The sequence below is a fragment of the Pseudorasbora parva genome, chromosome 23 (assembly GCF_024679245.1).
Source record: "Pseudorasbora parva isolate DD20220531a chromosome 23, ASM2467924v1, whole genome shotgun sequence".
Taxonomy (NCBI): domain Eukaryota; kingdom Metazoa; phylum Chordata; class Actinopteri; order Cypriniformes; family Gobionidae; genus Pseudorasbora; species Pseudorasbora parva.
Genome location: NC_090194.1, coordinates 1207347 through 1234347, shown reverse-complemented (window position 1 = coordinate 1234347; position 27001 = coordinate 1207347). Strand labels below are relative to the sequence as shown.

Below are 27001 nucleotides of genomic sequence, written 5' to 3'. Positions count from 1 at the left end.
AATACGCTGATTCATAACCGTTCTAATCTTTATTTACATAACATAAAAGTGCATATATTATCATAAAAGTGCATCTGTCCATCATAAAAGTGCATCTGTCCATCATAAAAGTGCATCTGTCCATCATAAAAGTGCCTCTATCCATCATAAAAGTGCATCTGTCCATCATAAAAGTGCATCTGTCCATCATAAAAGTCCATCTGTCCATCATAAAAGTGCATCTATCCATCATAAAAGTGCATCTGTCCATCATAAAAGTGCATCTGTCCATCATAAAAGTGCATCTGTCCATCATAAAAGTGCATATATTATCATAAAAGTGCATCTATCCATCATAAAAGTGCATCTGTCCATCATAAAAGTGCATCTGTCCATCATAAAAGTGCATCTGTCCCTCATAAAAGTGCATCTGTCCATCATAAAAGTGCATCTGTCCCTCATAAAAGTGCATCTGTCCATCATAAAAGTGCATCTGTCCATCATAAAAGTGCATCTGTCCATCATAAAAGTGCATCTGTCCATCATAAACAAACACATAGCAACATGGCCGCAGCGTGAGTGTGTGTCGCAGAGGTCGGTCTGTTTAAGCTGATATTTTTTTGACTCGCTCGACTCAACACTCAGTGTTGTGCTGCTTTCCTGCTATATAATTTGCCACAATCTCGATCAGTCTAATCTATATTTTGGATGAAGACTTTATAAGCATCGATCAGTGAAATAATGGCATTGGGGAAACAAGATCAGATCTCCCTGCAAACTTTGTGGGGCGGTATAAAACAGATTAAGACTGAGATGCTTACTCATCTCGATTCTAAAGTCGATCCCATTCAAACGGAATTGAGCAGTATACAAATGTCCTCGGATACTCTTGGGGAACATGTTGTGTCACTTGAACAGCGTATTGGTACTAATGAAGATAATCTACAAGATTTTACGACACAGATTAAAGCTCTAACAAAAGATAACGCATACCTGATGGATAAAGTCCAGGATCTAAAAAATCGCAGCAGAGCCTCTAATCTTCGTTTTGTTAAAATTCCTGAATGATCAGAAGGACGCAATGTTCACAGATTTATATCCCAACTGATCCAACAGCTGTTCGGACGTAAAAACTTCCCTACACCGCAGCCATTGAGAGGCCTATCCTGATTAAATGTTGTAATTTTCAGGATAAGGTTAAAATTCTTTCTCTTGCCAGGGAGAAGAAGGAGTTGGTGTTTAAAGGCAGTGGTGGAGGAAGGACTGAATCTCAGTACTTAAGTAAAAGTACAAATAACCAGAGCCATATTTACTTAAAGGGGCGGTGAAACACTCAGTTTCAGTCAATCTCATGTCAATCTTGAGTACCTATAGAGTAGTACTGCATCCTTCATATCTCCGAAAAGTCTTTCGTTTTATTATATTTATAAAAGAAATATGGGCTGTACCGAGTCTTTCCGGAAAAAACAAGCGGCTGGAGGCGTATCGAGTGGGCGGAGCTAAAGAATGATGAGCGTGCCACCATGAGAGCGTCTGAAAGCTGACATCCTCAAGCATGGAAAAACTCATGGCTATCTCAGATCCAGAATCATTCGGAGGCTGAAATAAACTGAACAGGAGAAACAGCAGCAGCAGGACGTCCGTCTCTGTGGTATGGACTGTATTTAGTGGCCTGTCAACATTTGTGTGTCTTTACTCGCAGTTTATGAGGACATGATTCGGTTTATGGACTATTGTATGCGACTAAACCTTAGCAGTAGCAAGCAGAACGGTTTAGCGTCAGACTAGTGTAACGTTATACAGAGAACAACAATGGAGTCCGTTAGCGCATTTGAATGACGAAGCACGCTTTGTGAGAACGCTAGGTTTATGTTTGGGTGGTTTTACAATAATAAAACTGACACCTATAGTGGTCAGCTAAACAAATGTATTTAAACACACACCATAGATCGCATGCTCCATTGATAAATTAACTAACGTTATACACGATCGTGTCGTTTACTGATGTTTACTCACGTGACGATAGCCGACAGCACAGACATCTGAAGCAGTTTTACTCACCTGTCCATCATAAAAGTGCATCTATTCATCATAAAAGTGCATCTGTCCCTCATAAAAGTGCATCTATTCATCATAAAAGTGCATCTGTCCATCATAAAAGTGCATCTATCCATCATAAAAGTGCATCTGTCCCTCATAAAAGAGCATCTGTCCCTCATAAAAGTGCATCTATTCATCATAAAAGTGCATCTATCCATCATAAAAGTGCATCTATCCATCATAAAAGTGCATCTGTCCCTCATAAAAGAGCATCTGTCCCTCATAAAAGTGCATCTATTCATCATAAAAGTGCATCCATCCATCATAAAAGTGCATCCATCCATCATAAAAGTGCATCTGTCCATCATAAAAGTGCATCTATCCATCATAAAAGAGCATCTGTCTCTCATAAAAGTGCATCTATTCATCATAAAAGTGCATCCATCCATCATAAAAGAGCATCTGTCCCTCATAAAAGTGCATCTATCCATCATTAAAGTGCATCTGTCCATCATTAAAGTGCATCTGTCCCTCATAAAAGTGCATCTATCCATCATAAAAGAGCATCTGTCCCTCATAAAAGTGCATCTATTCATCATAAAAGTGCATCTGTCCCTCATAAAAGTGCATCTATTCATCATAAAAGAGCATCTGTCCCTCATAAAAGTGCATCTATTCATCATAAAAGTGCATCTATCCATCATAAAAGAGCATCTGTCCCTCATAAAAGTGCATCTGTCCATCATAAAAGTGCATCTGTCCCTCATAAAAGTGCATCTGTCCCTCATAAAAGTGCATCTATCCATCATAAAAGTGCATCTGTCCCTCATAAAAGTGCATCTGTCCATCATTAAAGTGCATCTGTCCCTCATAAAAGTGCATCTATCCATCATAAAAGAGCATCTGTCCCTCATAAAAGTGCATCTATTCATCATAAAAGTGCATCTGTCCCTCATAAAAGTGCATCTATTCATCATCATAAAAGTGCATCTGTCCCTCATAAAAGTGCATCCATCCATCATAAAAGAGCATCTGTCCCTCATAAAAGTGCATCTATTCATCATAAAAGTGCATCTGTCCCTCATAAAAGTGCATCTATTCATCATAAAAGTGCATCTGTCTCTCATAAAAGTGCATCTATTCATCATAAAAGTGCATCTATAATCATAAAAGAGCATCTGTCCATCATAAAAGTGCATCTGTCCATCATAAAAGAGCATCTGTCCATCATAAAAGTGCATCTATTCATCATAAAAGTGCATCTATCCATCATAAAAGTGCATCTGTCCATCATAAAAGTGCATCTGTCCATCATATATCTGCTCCACTGATTAATAAAGGCCTTCTGAAGCGAAGCGTTTGTGTTAGAAAAATATCCATATTTAATACGTTATGAAGTAAAATATCTAGCTTCAACTTTTGGGCTGCCATTATAAGAAGGAAGAGCCGGGACATTTATTAATATAACTCTGATTGTGTTCGTCTGAAAGAAGAAAGTCATACACACCTCTGATGAGCTGAGGGAGAGGAAGTCGTGGGCTAACATAAACTAAGGATCCTTGTAATGGTTTTGATTTAGATTTTTTTGACTTGAATGTTTTCCAGTTGCCGACTGTCTGATGGGAGTCTATCTCTTCTTCCTGGGGATATTCGATGTGAAATTCCGTGGCGAATATAACCGTAACGCTCTGATCTGGATGGACAGTGTGGAATGCAGAACGATTGGCTTTCTTGCCATGCTCTCCTCTGAAGTCTCGGTCCTCCTCCTCACCTATTTGACTCTGGAGAAATTCCTGGTCATCGTGTTCCCGTTTAGCCATCTGCGTCCAGGGAAGCAGCAGACCGTGCTGGCTCTGGCCTTCATCTGGATTCTGGGCTTCGTCATCGCTGCTGTCCCTCTGCTGAATGAAGACCTGTTTGGGAACTATTATGGGAGAAATGGAGTTTGTTTCCCTCTGCACTCGGATAGGCTGGAGAAACCAACAGCCAGAGGATACTCCACGGGGATATTTCTTGGTTGGTTGTGTTTTCATGTATTTTAATAATTCACTGTAAAAAAATATTATTGGTTTAACTTAAAGAAGTAAGTAACCTGGTTGCCTTAATTTTGAGTTCATTGAAATTAAACATTTGAGTTGATACAATGAAGGAAATTGGTTTAATAAAAAAACTCAAAATATTATTGTATCTGAACCACATGAAAAATGTGATAAATCATGCAAATAGCACAATTCGGCATGTTTCACTGCATCAACACAAATAAAACACTACACTGTAAAAGAAAGTCTGTAAAAATAGCGCACACTGCACTCTATAAATATGAAGGAAATTTCCGTATTGTTTTTTTACCTGTGTTTTGAATTACACATTGCATTAGTTTGAGTTTTAGGGGTTAACGGAAACTTCCGTAAAATTACTGGATAATGTACTGGCAGAAAATTATCAGTAGGCTACATTTCCTGTTTTAATTTTTTACAGTGTATAGGGTGAGTTGCACCAACAAGGATTACATTAAGCAAAGTGAGGGGAAGTGACATCATTTCCTGTATTGGGAGATAATTCCATAGGATAGTTCCACCATTTTAAAGGCAAAGTGCGATGCGGTAACAGAGTTGACGCAAGATTTATGAAAACAAAAGTTATTTTTAAACAATTTATTGTTGTATAATTAGGAAAATGACTAATTAGAGATTTTATAAATCAAATAAATGAAATATTACCAAAATTAAAATAAAATATTTTGATATATTATAGAAAAAAATACCCCTAATTTGCAAAAGAAATCATGATTTTCAGCTATAGTGGACATTTTTTACAGAAAATATTATATTTTTATTGCCTGCAACATCTTGTGTTGCATGAAAATGAGTTACAAATTATTAAAATAATAAAAAATATAATAATAAAAATGTGTTGAATGGCATCTGCTGTGTTGTGATCATACGACTTATTTAAAGCCTGCAACATCTTGTGATGCATGACAATGAGTTACAAATTATTAAAATAATAAAAAATATAATAATAATAATAATAAAAATGTGTTGAATGTCATCTGCTCTGTTGTGATCACACGGCTTATTTAAGGCTTTGAGCCCAAAAGAGCAAACGTTTAGAAAGATCTTGATAAATGATCACACCTCGTTTCTGTGCAAAGAACTAATTTTCCACTAAATTATGCAATCTGAAGAGTTTCGACTGTTCTCTGTGTCTCACTGCCGTGAGTGGGGCAGAAATGTCATGAACATGATAAACCACCCATTTAATGAGTTCCTGTTTATTTCAGGCTATTTATACCATCAGGCAAGAGTGCTGTTTCTCTGAGCATCTGCACGATCGCAAACATGAACTCGATTTTATACAAGAGTTCAATAAACAAGACGTTATTGACACACACACACACACACACACACACACACACACACACACACACACACACACACACACACACACACACACACACACACACACACACACACACACACACACACACACACACACACACACACACACACACAGCATTTAGCATTTCTGAGCGAATCGGATGCATTAAGGATTCAACTCACTCATTAAATAAGACGCTCACCTGCCGCCACCTGCTTTCATTTATTTCAATCATTTGTTACATTTTAAAACATTCATCTCATAAAATAATTTATGCACTTATAATAAACTGTGCAAATCATGCCATGTCTGAGCAGTTTATGAATGAAATCTGACATAAAAAGACACATATATGACAATAGATGTAAAAATTGCTGTTGATCAGTATTTCGGGCGGTGATCTTTTCTCACCTGGGAGAGCACATCCTGCATTTTATTGTATTATAATGAATATTTAATGTTACTGCTAAACTCAGACTAGGCTAGGCATGGCAAATTAATTGTTCTAGAAACTTCAAAACTCATTTTATTGTTTGTATATTTTGTTTACTAGTCCATAATGTTCCAGGGCTCAAACATGAACTCAAGCCCAACCGCCTAAATCCTAAATCCTGCCCATAATATAAACAAATCAAATATAAAATGTATATTATATAATATTATATATTAATTATATTCTAAAATATAATATAATTGAAAAATATAAAATATAATATAATTAAAAAATATATAGTATAATTTAATTAAAAAATATAAAATAAAATATAATTAAAAGATATATAGTATAATTTAATACAAAATATAAAATAAAATGTAATTAAAATATAGAGTATAATTTAATTTAAAAATATAAAATATATATAGTTTAAAAATATAAAATGTAATGTAACTAAAAAATATAATATTAAATATAGTTTAAAAATATAATAAATAAAATATAATATAATTAAAAAGTATAAAATATAAAATAATAAAAAATATAGAAAATATCATTTTAAAATATATATAATATAATTTAAAAGTATGAAATATAAAAAAATGTATACATAAATATTATTTAAAATTATATAAAATATAAATAATTTAAAAATATAAATATATTATTTAAAAGTATAAAATCGAAAATAATAATATATTTTGAATATATTTTTTCATAAAAATATACAATATAATATAATTTAAAAATATAGTATATAAAATATAATTTAAAAATATAATATATGTAATATAATTTAAATATAAATTAAATATAATATGGTATTTTGAGGGCGCTCTATACCACTGGAGATGGTAGGTTCTGTAGAAGGGCTCTGTGAAATTTGGACATATTTTAATACTCATCATGAAACTGTAACTGTAAAGTATCTCCTGTGATTCTTTATGTCTGGATCTACAGTCCGTCCTGATGTGCAGATCCTGAAGTGTGTGTGTTGTGTCTTCACAGGTCTTAATCTGGTGGCCTTCTTGGTGATCGTCGTGTCTTACTCCAGCATGTTCTGCTCCATTTATAAAACGGGCCTCAATACCACCGATGTGCGCAGCCGGCTTCATAAAGATGTAGCCGTGGCCAACCGCTTCTTCTTCATCGTGTTCTCTGATGCCCTCTGCTGGATACCCATATTCCTGGTCAAAACTCTCTCTCTTCTGAGAGTTGAGATTCCAGGTACGTTATGCATTTCTGCAGCACCATTTAAAGGGTTAGTTCAGCCAAAAATGAAAAGTCTGTCAGTAACTCCTCTCCCTAATGTCGCTCCACACCCGTCAGACCTCCGTTCATCTTCACACACAGTTTAAGATATTTTATATTTAGTCCGAGAGCGTATGCAAGTGTATGCACACTATACTGTCCATGTCCAGAAAGGGAATAAAAACATCATCACAGTAGTCCATATGAGACATCAGTGGGTTAATTAGAGTCTCTTGAAGCATCAGAAATACATTTGGGTCCAAAAATAACAAAAACTACGACTTTATTCAGCATTGGCTTCTCTTCCGCGTTTGTGTTCAATCCTCAAATAAAGATTCAAACGGTTATGAGTCAGCGAATCGATTCATGATTCGGATCGCCAATGTCTCGTGATTTCAGGAGTTTGACACGCGATCCGAATCATGATTCATAACCATTTTAATCTTTATTTGAGGAACACAGAAGAGAAGACAACGCTGAATAAAGTCGTAGTTTTTGTTATTTTTGGACCCAAATGTATTTTGGATGCTTCAAGAGACTCTAATTAACCCACTGATGTCTCATATGGACTACTGTGATGATGTTTTTATTCCCTTTCTGGATATGGACAGTATAGTGTGCATACACTTGCATACGCTCTCGGACTAAATATAAAATATCTTAAACTGTGTGTGAAGATGAACGGAGGTCTTACGGGTGTGGAGCGACATTAGGGAGAGGAGTTAATGACAGACATTTCATTTTTGGGTGAACTAACCCTTTAACCAGGTTTCTCTTACAGTCTTTATCAGGATCTCGTTATATCGACATTATAGTAATCAGTTTTACAGAACAAAATATTGTTCATGATTTTTTTGTTATTGATTTTAAATAATGTAGTGCAATGACACTGCCTCGCTAAGGCTGTTATTTCACATTTTTGCAAGAATCTTTAATCATATAACATTTGGCAGTTGGCACAAGATATATTTAAAAAATATCTTCAGGTACTCCTATATCGCCAAAAGTGTTGTGCCGCCTTCACACACACATGAGCTTCCCATTGTTAATCCGTAGGGTTTAATCTGGAGTCGGCCCACCCTCTCTAACAGCTCCAGCTCTACTGGGAAGGCTTTCCTCAAGGTTTAGGAGTGTGTTTATGGGGATTTTTGCCCATTCTTCTAGAAGCTCATTTGTGAGGTCAGGCACTGATGTTGGACGAGAAGGCCTGGCTCTCAGTCTCCGCTCTAATTCATCCCAAAGCTGTTCTATCGGGTTGAGCTCAGGACTCTGTGCAGGCCAGTCCAGTTCCTCCACACCAAACTCCTCATCCATGTCTTTATGGAGCGACGCTTTGTGCACTGGAGCGCAGTCATGCTGGGACAGGAAGGGGCCGTCCACAAACTGATCCCACAAAGTTGGGAGCATGAAATTGTTCAAAATTGTCTTGGTGAAGCATTAAGAGTTCCTTTCACTGGAACTAAGTGGCAAAGCCCTGAAAAACAACCCCACATAATAATCCCCCCTCCACCAAACTTTACACTTGGCACAATGCAGTCAGGCGAGTCCCGTTCTCCTGGCGACGGCCAAACCCAGACTCGTCCATGGGATTGTTAGACTGAAGCGTGATTGGTCGCTCAGAGAACACGTCTCACTGCTCTAGAGTCCAGTGGCGGCTGCTTTACTCCACTGCATCCCACGCTTTGCATTGCTCTTGGTGATGTAAGGCTTGGATGAGCTGCTCGGCCATGGAAACCCATTCCATGAAGCTCTCTCCGCTGTTCTTGAGCTCATCTGAAGGCCACAGAAGTCTGGAGGTCTGGAGCTGTTGACTCTGCAGAAAGTTGGAGACTTCTGCGCACTGTGACCCTCAGCATGCGCTGACCCCGCTCTGGGATTTAACACTTCGTGGCTGAGTTGCTGTTGTTCCCAATGGCTTCCTCTTTGTTATAATCCCACTAACAGTTGAGCGTGGAATATTTAGTAGTGAGGAAATGTCAGGAATGGACTTATTGCACAGGTGTCAGCCTATCACGGCCCCACGCTTGAGTTCACTGAGCTCCTGAGAGCGACCCATTCTTTCACTAATGTGTGTAGAAGCGTCTGCAGGCCGAGAGCTGGAGTTATACACCTGTGGCCATGGAGGGACTGAACACCAATACCTTTGCCAATAAAGTGTTTATATAATAGGGTACATAACTGGGTAATGCAACCAGAATTGACTCCTGTATGATTCAAACTGACTGTGATGGGTTTGAAATAATGCAGATCTCTGTGGTTATTCATGCACTTTAATTTTAAAGAAAAAGCGTGAGTGGACATTAATAAACTTAATGTGTTCAGTTATTTTTAGCTGTAAAAAACGTGTCTTTCTTACCTTATTATTTTAATGTATTGTGGTAATTATAAACCGGTTTGTATCATAAATAGTTTTCTCTTTTACTGTTATTCTTATTTACCTGTAGTGGATAATGAGATGTGAGATGAAGTCTCGTACATTCACAGAAAATAAGCTGGTGAGCAATGATAATGAATGTTTTGCCCGGTCATAGCCATATATTTAGTTCGGTTATGGCCCCGATATTTTATTTATAACTCTATTTTTAATGTGTGTATCCTCTAGGATACATCGGTCCTTTGGGGGGATAAATTCATTTAAAAATGAATGCTTACAATATTTTTGCCACATTTTAAAAACATCTATTATTTCATAACTTAAACTAAACATTCTTTGTAAAATTCTGGTGGAATTAATTTATTATAGCCTACTGTATCATATTAAATACACACATTAATAGAGCCTATAACCGATCAATTACGCTATCAATATGACCAAAACTTTGCTTTTTGCTCAGAAAGCTTTAGTGATTTTATAAAGTTACTGTGAGATAAAAATTTACTGGACCGAAGACACTTGGGTTTACTTAAATATTCATAGGCATTTTTAAATGTAAATTCTTTTAATAAAAGCCTGATGTATAAATATGATGCTCATCAAAAACCCATATGCATATATATATACCGGTATATATATATTTTGTACATCATTGCATGTATCATATTACACACACATACACACACACACACACACACACACACACACACACACACACAAACACACACACACACACACACACACGGCTTTTGTGGCTTATATATGAAAATCTGTGATACTTAAGAGATTGACAAATAAATGTTGCCCCAAAAGCCTGTTGTCATATTTTACATTTACATTATGTCAAAAAAAAAAAAAAAATTACATGTTATTTTCATTAAAAAATAGTGTGTGCATAATCAAGTAAACCCAAGTTGCTTCAGTCCAGTAAATGTTTATCCGAGATTGACTTTATAAAAATCATTAAAGATTTCTGAGCAGAAAAAGCATTTGATTGCTATTCATACATTTATATTTATAAGTATGAATAGCAATCAAAATCTTTTTTGCTCAGAAATCTTAATGGTTAGTGTGTGTGTGTGTGTGTGTGTGTGTGCGTGTGTGCGCGTGCGTGCGTGTGTGTGCGTGTGTCCCCCTTAAAAGGACATCTTTGTACCTTTTTACTCCTAAAATGAGTAAACCAACCTTCATCTAGCAGCCCTTATTTGGACTTTCGTGGACAAATTTGCACACGGGGGTCTCAGGTGTGATCACAAATGTATTTTTTAAATAAATGTTATATCACTGTCTTTAATAATATAAAAACTATCAATGCATGCTTTTTTTGTTTTGTTGTATTTTTCAATTTATTTACCTGTAAAATACCATATTTTATGTAAAGTATATCTATTTAACATATTTAATTTATTTATATTTAATATTCATTTAAATTCTGTAAAAATAATTCCAGTATGTTTAAACAGCCAAAACCTAAAAATATGATGACTTTGGTGATCTTTGTTGGTATAAAAAAGGAAATGAAGCTGAAATATCCCTAGCCACTAGATGGCAATAGCTGCATTCTGGCTGAACTCTATAAACCAGTGTTAGAATTAATGTAGAGTTTCTCAAGTTCAAAAAACATCTGTGTTGTGTTACGCCTGTTTCACACCGCAAGCGTGAGCAGCGCGTGAGCAGCACTTCAGCGTAACTACACCGTGACTGCAGCTGCAGACGCGCGAGTGTATTCACACTGGAAGCGTTGGTGCAGCGTCACAGCAGCGGCTCCCACAATGATAGAGCCTATACCTGTCTGAGTATTAAATACTAAACTAAAATAAATTATTATATTTTCTGGCTAGTTTACTTTACTTTTTATAATACTTTCACCCAAACTGAATAATTAAAACAAATTTAAATGGGTAAATCTTCTACAGATGATTTTTATTCTTCGTTTTCTTTTTCTGCATTTTGAGCGCTTTTGTGGTATTATATTTATTTTGTCCATCAAAAGTGTGCTTTCGCTTTACACCCGTGACTGCAGCTGCAGACCGAGAGCCTTTACCTGTCTGAGTATTAAATACTAAACTAAACGAAAGTTTGTTATATTTTCTGGCTAGTTTACTTTATTTTTTATAATCATAACCATACTTTCACCCAAACTGAATTATCAAAACAAGTTTAAATTGCTAAAATCTTCCACAGATATTTTTATTCTTCGTGTTCTTCTCTGACATACTCCAGTTTTTGTTCAAATACACTACACGTGCTTCCTGTGTGCATTTTAGGCACTTTTTGTGTGAAATCACATTTATTTTGTCCTTCAAAAGTGTGCTTTCACTTTAATTGAGCGTCAGAAGCGTCAGCAGCGCAGCAAAAATAGGCTCGCAGCCGAAACCCCCGCTTCACTGCTGCTCACGCGACGCTCCTGCTTGACGCTCACGTGCTGCTCCTGCTCCCGGTGTGAATGCACTCATTGATTAACATGGGCGCCGAAAAAAATACGCGCTGCTCACGCGCCGCTCACGCTTGCGGTGTGAAACGGCCGTTAGACTATACACAAATGCCAAAACATGCTTAGACAAATCTGACCATGCAACAGGAAAATACAAAGGAGATGATAATGATTTTGTTCAAAAAATAAATTATATATTTCAATAACTCAAAAAGCTTATATATGATCTGTATTGTGTTGGATTTAGTATTTTTATTTTTTATGAACAAGTTTTAAAAATACTCTGAATTCTGAATTTTTCCCATTAATTCCTATGGGTGCTGCTTTTTTGTCTACGAAGGCCCAATTAAGGTAAATATCTAACAATTCTTAAATCAAGATGCATTTACTAGATCAGTAAAACGACAGAAGATATTTTTTCTTGTTTTGTTGAAAATAAAATCTAAATGAAGAGAGTTTTTGCTTAAAACAGGCAAAATGATCTGCCAATGGTGTGAGAAAAATAATCTTATTTCTGTTTGGGACGGAAACAAGAAACAAGATTTCAGAAATAAGATTATTTTTCTCACCCCATTGGCAGATCATTTTGCCTGTTTAACTCACTTCATTTTGATATTTCCCCTCTAGAAAACAAGTAAAAATATCTTATATCATTTTATTATCTAGTACATACAGTATTGTTCAAAATAATAGCAGTACAATGTGAGTAACCAGAATAATCAAGGTTTTTAGTATATTTTTTTATTGCTACGTGGCAAACAAGTTACCAGTAGGTTCAGTAGATTGTCAGAAAACAAATGAGACCCAGCATTCATGATATGCACGCTCTTAAGGCTGTGCAATTGGGCAATTAGTTGAATTAGTTGAAAGGGGTGTGTTCAAAAAAATAGCAGTGTGGCATTCAATCACTGAGGTCATCAATTTTGTGAAGAAACAGGTGTGAATCAGGTGGCCCCTATTTAAGGATGAAGCCAACACTTGTTGAACATGCATTTGAAAGCTGAGGAAAATGGGTCGTTCAAGACATTGTTCAGAAGAACAGCGTACTTTGATTAAAAAGTTGATTAGAGAGGGGAAAACCTATAAAGAGGTGCAAAAAATGATAGGCTGTTCAGCTAAAATGATCTCCAATGCCTTAAAATGGAGAGCAAAACCAGAGAGACGTGGAAGAAAACGGAAGACAACCATCAAAATGGATAGAAGAATAACCAGAATGGCAAAGGCTCAGCCAATGATCACCTCCAGGATGATCAAAGACAGTCTGGAGTTACCTGTAAGTACTGTGACAGTTAGAAGACGTCTGTGTGAAGCTAATCTATTTTCAAGAATCCCCCGCAAAGTCCCTCTGTTAAAAAAAAGGCATGTGCAGAAGAGGTTACAATTTGCCAAAGAACACATCAACTGGCCTAAAGAGAAATGGAGGAACATTTTGTGGACTGATGAGAGTAAAATTGTTCTTTTTGGGTCCAAGGGCCACAGGCAGTTTGTGAGACGACCCCCAAACTCTGAATTCAAGCCACAGTACACAGTGAAGACAGTGAAGCATGGAGGTGCAAGCATCATGATATGGGCATGTTTCTCCTACTATGGTGTTGGGCCTATTTATCGCATACCAGGGATCATGGATCAGTTTGCATATGTTAAAATACTTGAAGAGGTCATGTTGCCCTATGCTGAAGAGGACATGCCCTTGAAACGGTTGTTTCAACAAGACAATGACCCAAAACACACTAGTAAACGGGCAAAGTCTTGGTTCCAAACCAACAAAATTAATGTTATGGAGTGGCCAGCCCAATCTCCAGACCTTAATCCAATTGAGAACTTGTGGGGTGATATCAAAAATGCTGTTTCTGAAGCAAAACCAAGAAATGTGAATGAATTGTGGAATGTTGTTAAAGAATCATGGAGTGGAATAACAGCTGAGAGGTGCCACAAGTTGGTTGACTAGTACATACATCTTGATTTAAGAATTTTTAGATATTTGGACTGGAAACAACAAAAAATACTTAATAAAAAGAGAATTTTTTGCAGTGTAGCTGCCGGTGTGCCAATAAATAGAACAATTCAGTTTTAAAAAGTTGTGACGCATCCATGTTTTTCTTTTTCTCTCTGAATGTGAGATGATCATTGTAATCATTTCTCCTGTGGTTTGCCTCTGCAGGGACGATTAACTCCTGGGTGGTGGTCTTCATTCTTCCCATTAACAGCGCGCTCAACCCCATCCTCTACACCCTGACCACCAGCTTCTTCAGAGAGCAGGTGGAGCTCCTGCTGTGCCGATGGCAGCGTCGCTCCGCCTCAAAGAGAGACCGCAAGAGTCTCACCAGCTCCACCATCTACATGGAGACCCCTCGGAGCGCAGAATGCTCCGCAAAAGTCTCCTTGCCACGCCTGTCTTTGGCCGACATGGACAACCAATATGGGTGAAAGAGTTAGGAGGTTATATCATAATCTATGAGACGGACGTTCCTGGAGCACTTTAAGGCTGCGTTCACACTTTTGGTTTGTTTTGGTCCGGACCAAACAACAAAAACAAATCATATAGTCCTGGACCGCTTGACATTCACATTGGCATTTTTAACAGCGAACCTAAAGTTACCAATCCTAAAGGCATATGGATACAGTTTACGACCTGATTGGTCGACTTTTATGATGTATATTTCGCCACGGAGCTTGCTTACCAAACATTCAAAACAATGCTGTGTGCCGGATTATACGGCATCATTTTATGCGTGTACATATCGCATTATTTTTACCAGCTGAGAACTCATGAAGAGCTCATAAAATGTGCAAAACATTCAAAAGATCTGCTGTAAATGAGACGGCCGTGCCTTTCCACGCCTGTCTCTGGCCGACATGGACAACCAATATGGGTGGAAGTGTTAGGAGGTTATATCATAATCTATGTTTGGAAAGGAGACGGACGTTCCTAGGAACAATTTAAGGGTGTGTTCACACTTTTGGTTCGTTTGGTCCGGACCAAAAAACAAAAAGAAAACATTTAGTCCTGGAGCCTATTGCACAAAACTAGGATTAAGCCGAGATATCTTGGGGATCTTGTATGCTAAATTTGGTACGCCGTTGTGGTGTAAACGTACCCTGGAGGCACACGCACACCAAGAATGATAACAATAAAGACAGATAACTGTATATTAGCGGATAAATTGAGCCAGGATCACCAAGATATCCCGGCTAAATCCCTTATCCTAGTTTTGTGCAATCGGCCCCAGGTCTGCTTAGTGTTCACACTGGCCTTTTTTAAACAGCGAGCCTAAAGTTACCGAACCAAAGGCATATGGATACGGTTTACAACCTGATTGGTCAACTTTTATGACGTATATTTCGCAACGGAGCTTGCTTACCGAAAATTCTAAATAATGCTGTGTGCCGAATTAAACGGCATCATTTTATGCGTGTACATATGGTTTTATTTTTACCATCTGAGAACTCACGAAGAGCTCATAAAATGTGCAAAACAGCAGCAGGATTTCCTCCATTGTGCAGAAATGAAGATCTGCTGTAGAAGAGACGGCCGTTCTGTCGTCTGTACCGACTGATGGGCAACACAGGTCCTGATGAGAAGATCCAGGAATGCTTTTTGTGCGTTTTTTCTAGTATTTTCGAAACATGCTCTTCGATCCAAATATTGATGAGGCACTTTACCTCCTCGTTGCTCCACGTTTACCCTCGTTTTGGATACACCGATCTTTCCATGTTGTCCAATTAGCTGACTTGCTGACAGCTGATCACGTCCTGTTTTTGGTTTACATGTCTTTGGTCCGTGTTGTGTTCAAATATATCAATCGATCCGCACCAGAGTCGGTTTGGAAGCAGACTGAGAGCCATCTTTTCTCGGTCCGCTTGTTTGGTGAGCACCGGGGTTCGTTTTAATCCAACCAAACATGACAAGTGTTAATGCGATAGTTGAGCCATAAATGAGCCTGATGTTTATCTGCTGACCCCCAGGGCATCCACATGTAGGTGTGTGTGTTTCTTCAGGAGATCACAAATGAAGATTTTTAACTCAGCCGTTGCTGTGTGTCGGTCATATAATGATGTAAATGGGGAACAATTCTATGAAAGCAAAACAAACATGCTTAGACAACACACACACAGAGCCCTGTGGCTCATGACCACACACTGATGTCTGAAGACACGAACCCATCGGTTTGTGGGAGAAATCGAGCCGTATTTATATCATTGTTTACCTCAAATACAACGCTATATCCAACAGCCTTCACACGCTTCACTTCCGGTAAGGTCAATAATACACGATCTGGTGTAGTTTACGAGATTCACTTCTGGCGTTGGCGTAAACTACAGCAGATCGAGTATTATTGACTATCCCTTTAAGACCAATTTTTATGGTCTTGGTTTTGGATTTAGAGGACTCGGGATTTTATCTCAAGAATAATAATCACTGAATTGCTGGTGCATTGTCTGATTTAACCTCATTATTGTGATTTAATGTGAACTATCCCTTTAAGACCGGTCGGTCTGGAGTACTACAACACTAATCATTACAGTGGACTCTCAGCGAGTACACTGCAAAAATTGCTTTTCTTACTTATTATTTTTGTCTTGTTTCTAGTCCAAATGTCTAAAAATTCTTAAAAAAGAAGTATTTACTAGACAAGCAAAAATAATTGTCTTGTTTTGGGAAAAATAACTTACTATCACTTAAAGATTGAGACAGCCAGTGAGAATCTGCATTTACTGAATTACACACACACTGCTCTCCTAGAATTGTTCCCCATTCACATCATTATATGACCGACACACAGCAACGGCTGAGTTAAAAATCTTCATTTGTGTTCTCCTGAAGAAACACACACACCTACATGTTGATGCCCTGGAGTCAGCAGACCAACATCAGGCTCATTATTGGCTGAACTATCGCTTTAATGAATGGCACTGTTGATTCTGGCAGTTTTTGTTCTGATATGGAGTGCTCTTTTCAGATGCATGCTTTTGCTGTTTTCTGCAGTTGGAGAAGCACTTTTAAAGACTTCAGCTGGAGCGACGAACCCCGTCTCCACCTGAACGCCGCGTCTGGTCTGTAGCCCTCGAGCTGGGCTTGTCTCAAACTATTTTAAAGAAAGAAAGACAATGACTACAAAAACAATGAGTGACTGTATTTCCTGCAGCGCACATCTCTGAGACATCAGACTTTAAAGCATCATTTCTAAGAAGGAAGGAACATTTGTACCGTGTTTTTATGGAGATGCTTGATTATGAATTTGAGAAGTTACTTGTAAAGGGTTTTTACCCTTGCTTTGCCATTTCACAGAAAAACTCATTAAAGGAAAACGCCTCAACGGTGCAGATGCTGCCGACTGAACTCAAGCATGCCATCGAGATCATTCAACGGATACGTTGTTTATGTTTGTCATTTTTTAACGACGATGCAAAAGCATTTTTTTAGACTCATGTAGACTATTTATGAGTTTTTTTTTTGTTTTTTCTACGCATCACAAGATACACAAACAAACAAAAGTAAGATGTAAATTAAGTTCATAATACGAAGTCTAATGGAATGGCAAGCGATATAAAAATATGACTGTTTTTAAACGCCCAGTAAGAAAAATAGGCTTTTGATTGTTTATTATCAATCATAAAAGTTAGTAAACCCCACAAATGACTGATCATTCATTTCACATTCATTTGTGCAATTTTAACACTCTACGGATTGCACTACAAAAAGTGTTTTATTTCACACACACACACACACACACAACTCTATCTATCTATCTATCTATCTATCTATCTATCTATCTATCTATCTATCTATCTATCTATCTATCTATCTATCTATCTATCTTTCTATCTATCTATCTATCTATCTATCTATCTATCTATCTATCTATCTATCTATCTATCTATCTATCTATCTATCTATCTATCTATCTATCGTTCTATCTATCTATCTATCGTTCTATCTATCTATCTATCTATCTATCTATCTATCTATCTATCTATCGTTCTATCTATCGTTCTATCTATCGTTCTATCTATCTATCTATCTATCTATCTATCTATCTATCTATCTATCTATCTATCTATCTATCTATCTATCTATCTATCTATCTATCTATCTATCTATCTATCTATCTATCTATCTATCTGTCGTTCTTTCTATCTATCTATCTATCTATCTATCTATCTATCTATCTATCTATCTATCTATCTATCTATCTATCTATCTATCTATCTATCGTTCTGTCCATCCATCCATCCATCCATCCATCCATCCATCCATCCATCCATCCATCCAGTTGAAAGAAGTCTCTTCTGTTCACTAGGGCTGCATTTATTTGATTCATAATACAGCACAAATAGTGATTATTATAATTTAAAATAGATGTTTTCTATGTGAATATATTTTTAAATATAATTTAATTTATCACCATTCCTCCAGTCTTCAGTGTCTCATGATCCTTCACTAATCATTCTCACATGAGGATTTGATGATCATGAAACATTTATGATTATTATCAGTGTTGAAAACACAAAAGTGTTTTTGCTGCTTAATATTTTTGTGAAAACCGTGATCCACTACCATTCAAACATTTGGGATAAGTAATATGTTATATTTAAATAAATATATTCAAGAGTGTATGTATAAAATTAAATAAAAAAAAGTCCCAAAAATATTAAGCAGCAAAAACTGTTTTCAACATTGAACAATTAATAATTGACCACCAATACATTTTGATTATAACTGACCAGCATATATTATTTTAAATTGTAGAATGTTACTGTTTCACTGTATTTTTGATCACATAAATGTAAAATAATAATAATTATTCAATTCGTTTGACAGGTAATGTGCATTGTTGCTTATTCTGTGAACATTCACAGGTAGGACAGACAATGACATTAACCAAAGATTGTAAGCTCTGATCAGTTTTATACCATTAGTACTACACAATTAAACTACGATTAGTTTATAGACTGCATTTGAAGAGGAAATGTCCTCAAATTGTGCTGTTTTAAAGGTAAGCTCTATTGCTCCTGATGCCTTGTTTGAGACTGCACCTGTCAGTCTCCAGCAGCATCCTTCCAGGCGCTCGAGAACGTGCGTCGCAGCCAATCACCGATCTCCATTTCTCTCCTCGGGAAATATCTGCAATCTGATTGGTCGCTATGGGCGGAGTCGCGCTATCCTCAGCGGCCGTTTTTCCCTCCTGTCAGTCGATGCGAGGAGACGCGAGACTAATGAAGTGAATATAGCAAAATTTAGCGACGACGGTTGGATAAAGATATGAAGATATAAACTGCTAAACGCAAACACGCAAGGTATGGTGTTTTTACTCGATGTTTTAGGGTGTTAAATGTAAGCGGTGTCCGTTCCAGGATAAAACCGCTTTCATTTGACGGGGAATTATCCGTGAGAAAGGCCAGACGCACAGATTGTGTTTGTTTGTCTGTTGATGATACACAAACACATCACAAAAGAGTTAGTTTCTAACGGTCTCTTCCATGATTTGAAATAATGTATGCCGTCTAAATGGTTGCCATCGGTATCCTGGGTTTAACGTTACTAAATATGATTTACATATAGCTTTAAATGGATATTGATGTCTGCTGTGATTATGACAACAACGTAATAGTGGCTGTGCATCAAACCGAGTGTGCTCCCTACATAGTGCTCTAAACCGAGTGTATTCACTACTTAGTGCTCTCAACCGAGTGTGCTCACTACATAGTGCTCTCAACCGAGTGTGCTCCCTACATAGTGCTCTCAACCGAGTGTATTCACTACTTAGTGCTCTAAACCGAGTGTATTCACTACTTAGTGCTCTAAACCGAGTGTATTCACTACTTAGTGCTCTAAACCGAGTGTGCTCCCTGCATAGACGGCATCACGGGCTACATATCTCACGCCTACGATACGCTGAAATTATGCGCGTAACTTAAATATTTTAAAGATTGTGTTTTTCTTAAAGGCAGCTCACGCGATTTTGAGACACATCTACTTCTGATCACTATTAAACATCACTAATATTGTATTTTATCCTTCAGGAAATTGGATGATTTTGTATTCTGCATGGCAACAATCGCTTCCTCCTTTGTCTAAACAGGGTGAGTCGTAACTGATTGTGTTTTTTTAATTGTGTGTGTGTGTGTGTGTGTGTGTGTGTGTGTGTGTGTGTGTGTGTGTGTGTGTGTGTGTCATTATTTAATTACAGTATTCATGGAACTGTTTATGTATTGTATGTTATCTAAGAAATGTGTGGTGTCCAAAAGTCTGAATCCCCATTGAATATCAGGGATTTTATGTTATATATATTGCACAAAAATACTGAACAGAGCATAACTAAATAAGATTTTTTGCACATTTGTGACAGTGACCATGTGAACTTGTTATGCCTATGACATATTATTAATAGAAAAATTGTACTGAAAGAGAAAAAAAATGCAAAATGGTATTTTATTTTATGTTTTTGTCAAGGTATGTCAGTTTTTGTTTTGATACTCGTAGGATTCTCTCTTGCGTCTGTGCTTTATTCATCACATAATTCATACATAAAACTTGCTTGTAAATATTTATATTCAGTTGCTGAGACCATTTGTAAAACTCGTTTTTTTAATCATTCTAATAATTTTTAATATAAATGCTGATTCAATATGTGACCCTGGACAACAAAACCAGTCATAAGGGTCAAATCTTTTCAATTGAGATGTATAGATGATCTGAAAGCTGAATAAATAATCTTTCCACTGATGTTTGGTTTGTTAGGACAATATGTGAAAATCTGGAATCTGTGGGTGCAAAAAAAATCTAAATATTGAAAAAATCTCCTTTAAAGTCATCCAAATGAAGTCCTTACACTCTAAAATGTTTTGTTGGTTTAACTTAAAAAAGTAAGTAACCTGGTTGCCTTAAAATTGAGTTTATTGAAATTAAAAATTTGAGTTGATACAATGAAGGAAATTTGTTTAATAAATAGAAACTCAAAATATGATTGTTTCTGAAACACATAAAAAATGTAATAAATCATGGAAAAAGCACAATTTGCCATGTTTCACTGCATCATCAGAAATAAAACACACAATTACCCGATATGCTTACAAAATCTTTTAATAATATTTGAATAAAGGTTGTCGATTCTCAAAAATGTTCATTGTATTAACTCAATTTTTTAATTTCAATGAACTCAATTTTATGGCAAACAGGTCACTTATTTTTATTTTTATTTTTTATTTACAGTATAGCCATGCATATTACTATTAATAATACAGCCTGATATATTTACGGTAGGACATTTACTAAATATCTTCATGGAACATGATCTTAATATCCTATAGAAAGAAAAATGGATAATTTTGACCCGTATAATGTATTGTTGGCTATTGCGCACGACGGCTGAAGAGCTCCAGGGTCATAAATGTTTTGCATGGGTCTGTCAAATAGTTGTGTTGAGGTTTGTTTGTCGGTCTGTGGGCGTTTATTGGAGAGGATTTGATGTTGTGATCGAGTCATGTGACTCATGTCCTGATCTGCAATTAGTGAAGATGACTTTGGGTTTATTTTCAGCATATTATATAATAATAATAATAATAATAATAATAATAGATTTTATTTATACCGCACTTTTCATTCCAAAGAAAGTGCAAGCTTTGCATGATTACATATTAAAGGACATATTTTAGCCAGTTTGATGGTTTGGCATATAATGCGAAACATATCCACATTATCCAGATGTGTTTGGGTACTCATGCTCTGGTTCAGAATTTGTAATATCTGCAGATTGTAGGTCATATTTTTGTTTTAATGAATGAAAGTTAAGTCATCATTTGCTTACCCTGTTGCTGTATATCTTTCTTTCTTTTTTTGGATGACAAAAGGAGAATAATAAAAAAAAATCAAAAAAAAATCCCAGTGTTGTGTAGGGTTGGATCAATTCCTAATTTTGATTCCAATAAGGTAAAAAACTTAAATATCATTCACATTTATTCCTTGTTGCAAAACTTTTAATTGTAGATGAATCCCATGAACAAAAAACGTTTAAAAATACCATAGCAAAAATAACTAGCCTAACTAATATTAATTTCAAGCATTATTAAAGACAAGTAAACACTCAGTAATTTAAAAAGAACAAAAAAAAGTATCAATTACACAAATAAATGCAACTGAACAATGATTGAAATAAACGAAAGATGTTCAGGGAAATTGTCATTAGTATTGTATTTGGGTACAGAAATGGTAAACAAATGTAAATAAAATATACATTATAAATAGAGCTATAAAAGGTCTTCAAAAGATATTAAGTCCAGTCTTTTGTTGTTTGATTAAAGGTGCACTATGTAACATTATTTCGGTAAAATATCCAAAAACACTCACTCCACACACTCTTGCACGCGCACACACTCGCATAAACACTCACATGCACAAACACTCGCATCCACACGCACGCACACACACACTTGCAAGCATACACACTCACACAAACACTGACATGCACAAACACTTGCACGCACACACACATTTGCACGCACACACACTAGCATGCACAAACACTCGCATGCACATGCTTGCACGCACACACACTTGCACACGCAAACACACATTCAAAAGCGTGCACTCACACTTGCATACACACACACACATTTGCATACACATGCATTCGCGCACACACACTGGCACATACATACACTAACACAAACACCTTTGCACTCACACACACACTTACATGCACGGAAATACGCACACACTTGCACGCACACACTTGCACACACACACTCGCACACACACACTCGGACGGCTATAAACGATTATAGTCTATCACTGCATCGATGCGCCGATTAATGTCAACACCCCCAGCGTTCATGAGACTCGGTTAGTGCCACGGTTCACTCCGTCCCACCCAGAAAAAGCACAGATCTGAGAAATCAGGAAGGGCATATGTCATTAAAACAACACCAGGGTGAGTAAATGATGATGACTTAACTATTTTAGATTGAACTATCCTTTTAATGAATTTATTACCATGTTGTCATTCAAAATCTAAACAGCAGTGATGACATTTGCATAGATAATTGTGATAGATGTTTGCAAGCACACTAGTATACAAGAGCACACCTGCTACTGAGAGACTGAATGCCACGCTCAGCCCACTTACACATTATGCAATCTTTGAGAGATGGTCTTGGTTATTGTGTGTAGGTTAGTGGGTGCGTACAGGATTTTATATAACCGCTTCTGACAGGTAGTTTTAGAAACACAAGTGAAGCGAATGCATTTGAAACAAGCCACTACAGTGACTGATTTCTATTCGGGAGTCGTTCACGCTTTCACCTGGTGCTGTTTCTATATTACATGTGTCTCTCCTCTCACTCAGGCTGTTTTTTAAAGCTCAAGTCATGAATTATTAACTGGGGAAAAAGGACACAGCCATTGTTCTTTCACCTCTATCTCCATCCATCTCCACATCACTTGTCAAATCATTCGTCTCTTTCTCTTTTGATGTATGTGATCTACTCAGCATCTGTTAATATTAGTTTACCTGTACTAACAATAGTTCTAAATAAACAAATGATTTGAGACGATTTCATCCTTTATTTAATTTACTAATACATTTTTAACCCCTTTAAAGCGATAGTTGAGCCAATAATGAGCCTGATGTTGATCTGCTGACCCCCAGGGCATCCACATGTAGGTGTGTGTGTTTCTTCAGGAGAACACAAATGAAGATTTTTAACTCAGCCGTTGCTGTGTGTCGGTCATATAATGATGTGAATGGGGAACAATTCTATGAGAGCAAAACAAACATGCTTAGACAACACACACACAGAGCCCTGTGGCTCATGACCACACACTGATGACAACACACACACAGAGCCCTGTGGCTCATGACCACACACTGATGACAACACACACACAGAGCCCTGTGGCTCATGACCACATTAGTGCATGAGCGGATCGGTCGAATGAGGCATCTACATAATATATATATCTATGATCGCGCCAGTTTGACCTCACCAGACGGAAGTAATAGCATTTATGGCTGAACTATCCCTTAAACTGCAACCCCTCTTTTTGAGATTAGAAGTGAAGCTTCAGCAGAAGAATGGGTCAGACTCAGTTTTGGGATCCTGACACTCAGTATGTCTCAGTGTGTCTACGTGTGCAGTAAACATTGTGTCAAATATCCAAATGTCAGTTTTATATATTATATTTCCTGTCTCTCCAGTGTGTGTAGTTCTCAGTGTAATATAACATGTCTCGCTCTGTCTCAAGTGCCTTTGTCCACATTTTTTGTCCTTAAACGTTCGTTTTTTGGGTCAACAGTTTATAAACACTTCTGGGTTTTTGTTCCTGTGTTTTTTAGCTTGTTTGCTGTACACCTCGTCACATATCAGCTTTTAGACATTGTTAGATTTTTTGTAATAAGTCAGAAATGATAAGGAGGCGCTTCTCACAATAGAAAGTCAATGGAGACGGTTGGTTTGTTTTCCCCGCCGGTGGGCGTGGCTTTCAGATTATGATGTGTGTGTCGCTCTGGCTCTATAGTTAACAATTTTGTGTATATTTTGAATAAAAAAGAAAGAAACTAAATAAAACCGATAGCCTACATCTGTGACGCAGCGCTATTGCGACTGCTGTGTCGTGAGAAGCACGACGCGTCGCCATGGAAACAATAAGGTGATGCTTTATAAAATATGTAGCCTGAGAATATGGTCATATTTCTGCAGAATAATGCGGAAGCTCCCTTGCTGTTATTAGTACTGTAACTTATTTAGTGTTAAATTAGGCCTGTTATAGTTGGGTTAGGTTTTACTGTGAATTTAAGTGAATTTCTTGTGTTTTGTATTTAATATAAACTTTAAAGTTTTAATAAATTGTTCATTTTGAAAAATGTATATAAATAATCATATATTTTTAGGATTGCCTAAAAATAAAAAAATATTTATTTATTTATTTATTTATTTTCAATAAAAAGCCATGCTTTAATGTCGTCATCTGTCGTTTTGTGGCTCTTTGTTTTTAATTAAAAGTATCGTTTTTTATCGTAAAAAACCCAAACGATCCCAACCCCGACGTTGCACACAACCACTAAAAATAGATTTTTACACACACACACACACACACACACACACACACACACACACACACACACACACACACACACACACACACACACACACACACACACACACACGTTGGTCTATGTGGTTTACAGGGACTCTAGGCGTAATAGTTTTTATACTGTACAAACCGTATTTTCTATCCCCTTACACTGCCCCTAAACCTACCCATCACACACACACACACACACACACACACACACACACACACACACACACACACACACACACACACACACACACACACACGTTGGTCTATGTGGTTTACAGGGACTCTAGGCGTAATAGTTTTTATACTGTACAAACCGTATTTTCTATCCCCTTACACTGCCCCTAAACCTACCCATCACACACACACACACACACACACACACACACACACACACACACACACACACACACACACACTGCCCCTAAACCTACCCATCACAGGAAACATTCTGCATTTTTACTTTCTCAAAAAAACATTTAGTGTGTTTTTAAGGCCATTTGAATTATGGGGACATTTGATATGTCCTCATAAACCACATTTATAGTGTAATACCAGTGTAATACCCATGTAGTTATACAAATTTGTGTCCTCATAAACCACATAAACAGGCTCACACACACACACACACACACACACACACACACACACACACACACACACACACACACACACACACACACACACACACACACACACACACACACACACAAAGGCTTGCATTATGATCACTATGTTTTAACCTTAAGCGTTTATTCTTATGGACATTTTTGGCTTTTTTAGTTTTGTTTTTTGATAACTTTGCCTGTTATTGCTTACTGCCTACAATTTGCCACAGGTGTGTATATTTATTAGAATTGTACTTCACCCCATTTCCTCCACAAAATACTTCCTCTCAGCCCCTTTTGCACAAAAATGTCCCCATTGAAACCCATTAAAACTGCTGCTGTTTTTAGTTACAGTGCCATTAAACCAGGGCCGTTTCTAGCCTTTCTGGCACCCTAGGCGAGATTCATATGTTGCACCCCCCCCCCCCCCCCTTTAAACTACAACTTATTAAGTAAATATGACTTTCTTTTTTCATGGCATATTGTACATGCATTAATCGAATAATGTAGCTTTGGTTTATTATCACTGAGATCACAGATGTTGGGGGGTTTGGGGGGCATGCTCCCCCGAGAAAATGTTGATTTCTATGATCTACATATGTGTATTTTAAGATGTTCTGAAGGCCAAAAAATTAGATAACAATAGCTTGAAAACCATATCACTCGGCGCCGCTGCGGATTGAAGAGCACAGCGACACAAAGACTAAAAGACGGGACGAAGCCTCGCGCCAGTTTCATATGTTTTAAAGGTTAATCACATTTTTTTTTTTAGGGGGGCGGAGGGGGGATGGGGGGCTGATGCATAAATTCATAAAAAAGGGCCTAGTGAGGTTACTGGTTATGACAGTATTAGCCTACTTGATCAATTTACACTAAACAGCTATCTCTAATGTAAAAAAATTTTTTATTCAAATGAACTGCTATAATGTTCTGCACCTGAAATGAGCATGGCGTGTGGTCCGTCCAGTACTAATATTCAGTGTAATGTTTTGCTCAGCGTTATGATAGAGCGACCAGATTAGTAGAGAACAAGTAACCAATAATGGCTAACATACCTGTATATTTCGCTTTCTTTTTTATATTTCCTCGTTTTTCTTTTGACGATACTGAGCCCCTGATGGCTTTGACCTTTTCATGATGATGAAACTAAAGCACGCTGTAACGAGTAGAAATATAGTGTGGCCCCTTTAAGAGTTGCGCGCGCTCCCTGCAAACGAAGTCTGCATTTTGTGTATGTGTGCGCACTGAGTCTTGAGCTCCCATGTGTGGGGATTATTTTCTGTTTTCTGTTGCTAACACTCAGTTATTTTGTTTTATTAAGTAATGCTGTGGACGGAAAGGGAGTTTGTGATGAGAGTTCAGTGGGGAATAAAGTGCGATCTGTTTGATGTTAATCGCCTCCGTGTTTGAATCCACT

General features: G+C 37.1%; 2 protein-coding genes across 3 annotated transcripts in view; both read left to right on the top strand.

The window, feature by feature from the left end:
• rxfp2a (relaxin family peptide receptor 2a) overlaps positions 1-17780 on the top strand; it is an 85269-nt gene extending 67489 nt beyond the window's left edge. Inside the window, exons 16-19 of one of the 2 annotated variants that reach the window (XR_010901234.1) lie at positions 3625-4035; positions 6845-7063; positions 14057-15763; positions 16883-17780. Coding sequence is in view for 1 of the 2 variants with exons in the window: in XM_067433245.1 (XP_067289346.1) it covers positions 3625-4035; positions 6845-7063; positions 14057-14318; positions 16883-16958 (968 nt within the window). In the remaining variant the exon portion in view is untranslated. The remainder of the gene's footprint in view (positions 1-3624; positions 4036-6844; positions 7064-14056; positions 15764-16882) is intronic. The other variant, XM_067433245.1, reaches the window with a different exon arrangement.
• A 1256-nt stretch (positions 17781-19036) lies between these two features.
• The window catches only part of fryb (furry homolog b (Drosophila)), a 137659-nt gene continuing 129694 nt past the window's right edge, over positions 19037-27001 (top strand). The window contains exons 1-2 of the mRNA XM_067433921.1: positions 19037-19194; positions 19921-19980. Coding sequence (XP_067290022.1) covers positions 19929-19980 — 52 coding nt within the window. The 5' untranslated portion in view covers positions 19037-19194; positions 19921-19928. The remainder of the gene's footprint in view (positions 19195-19920; positions 19981-27001) is intronic.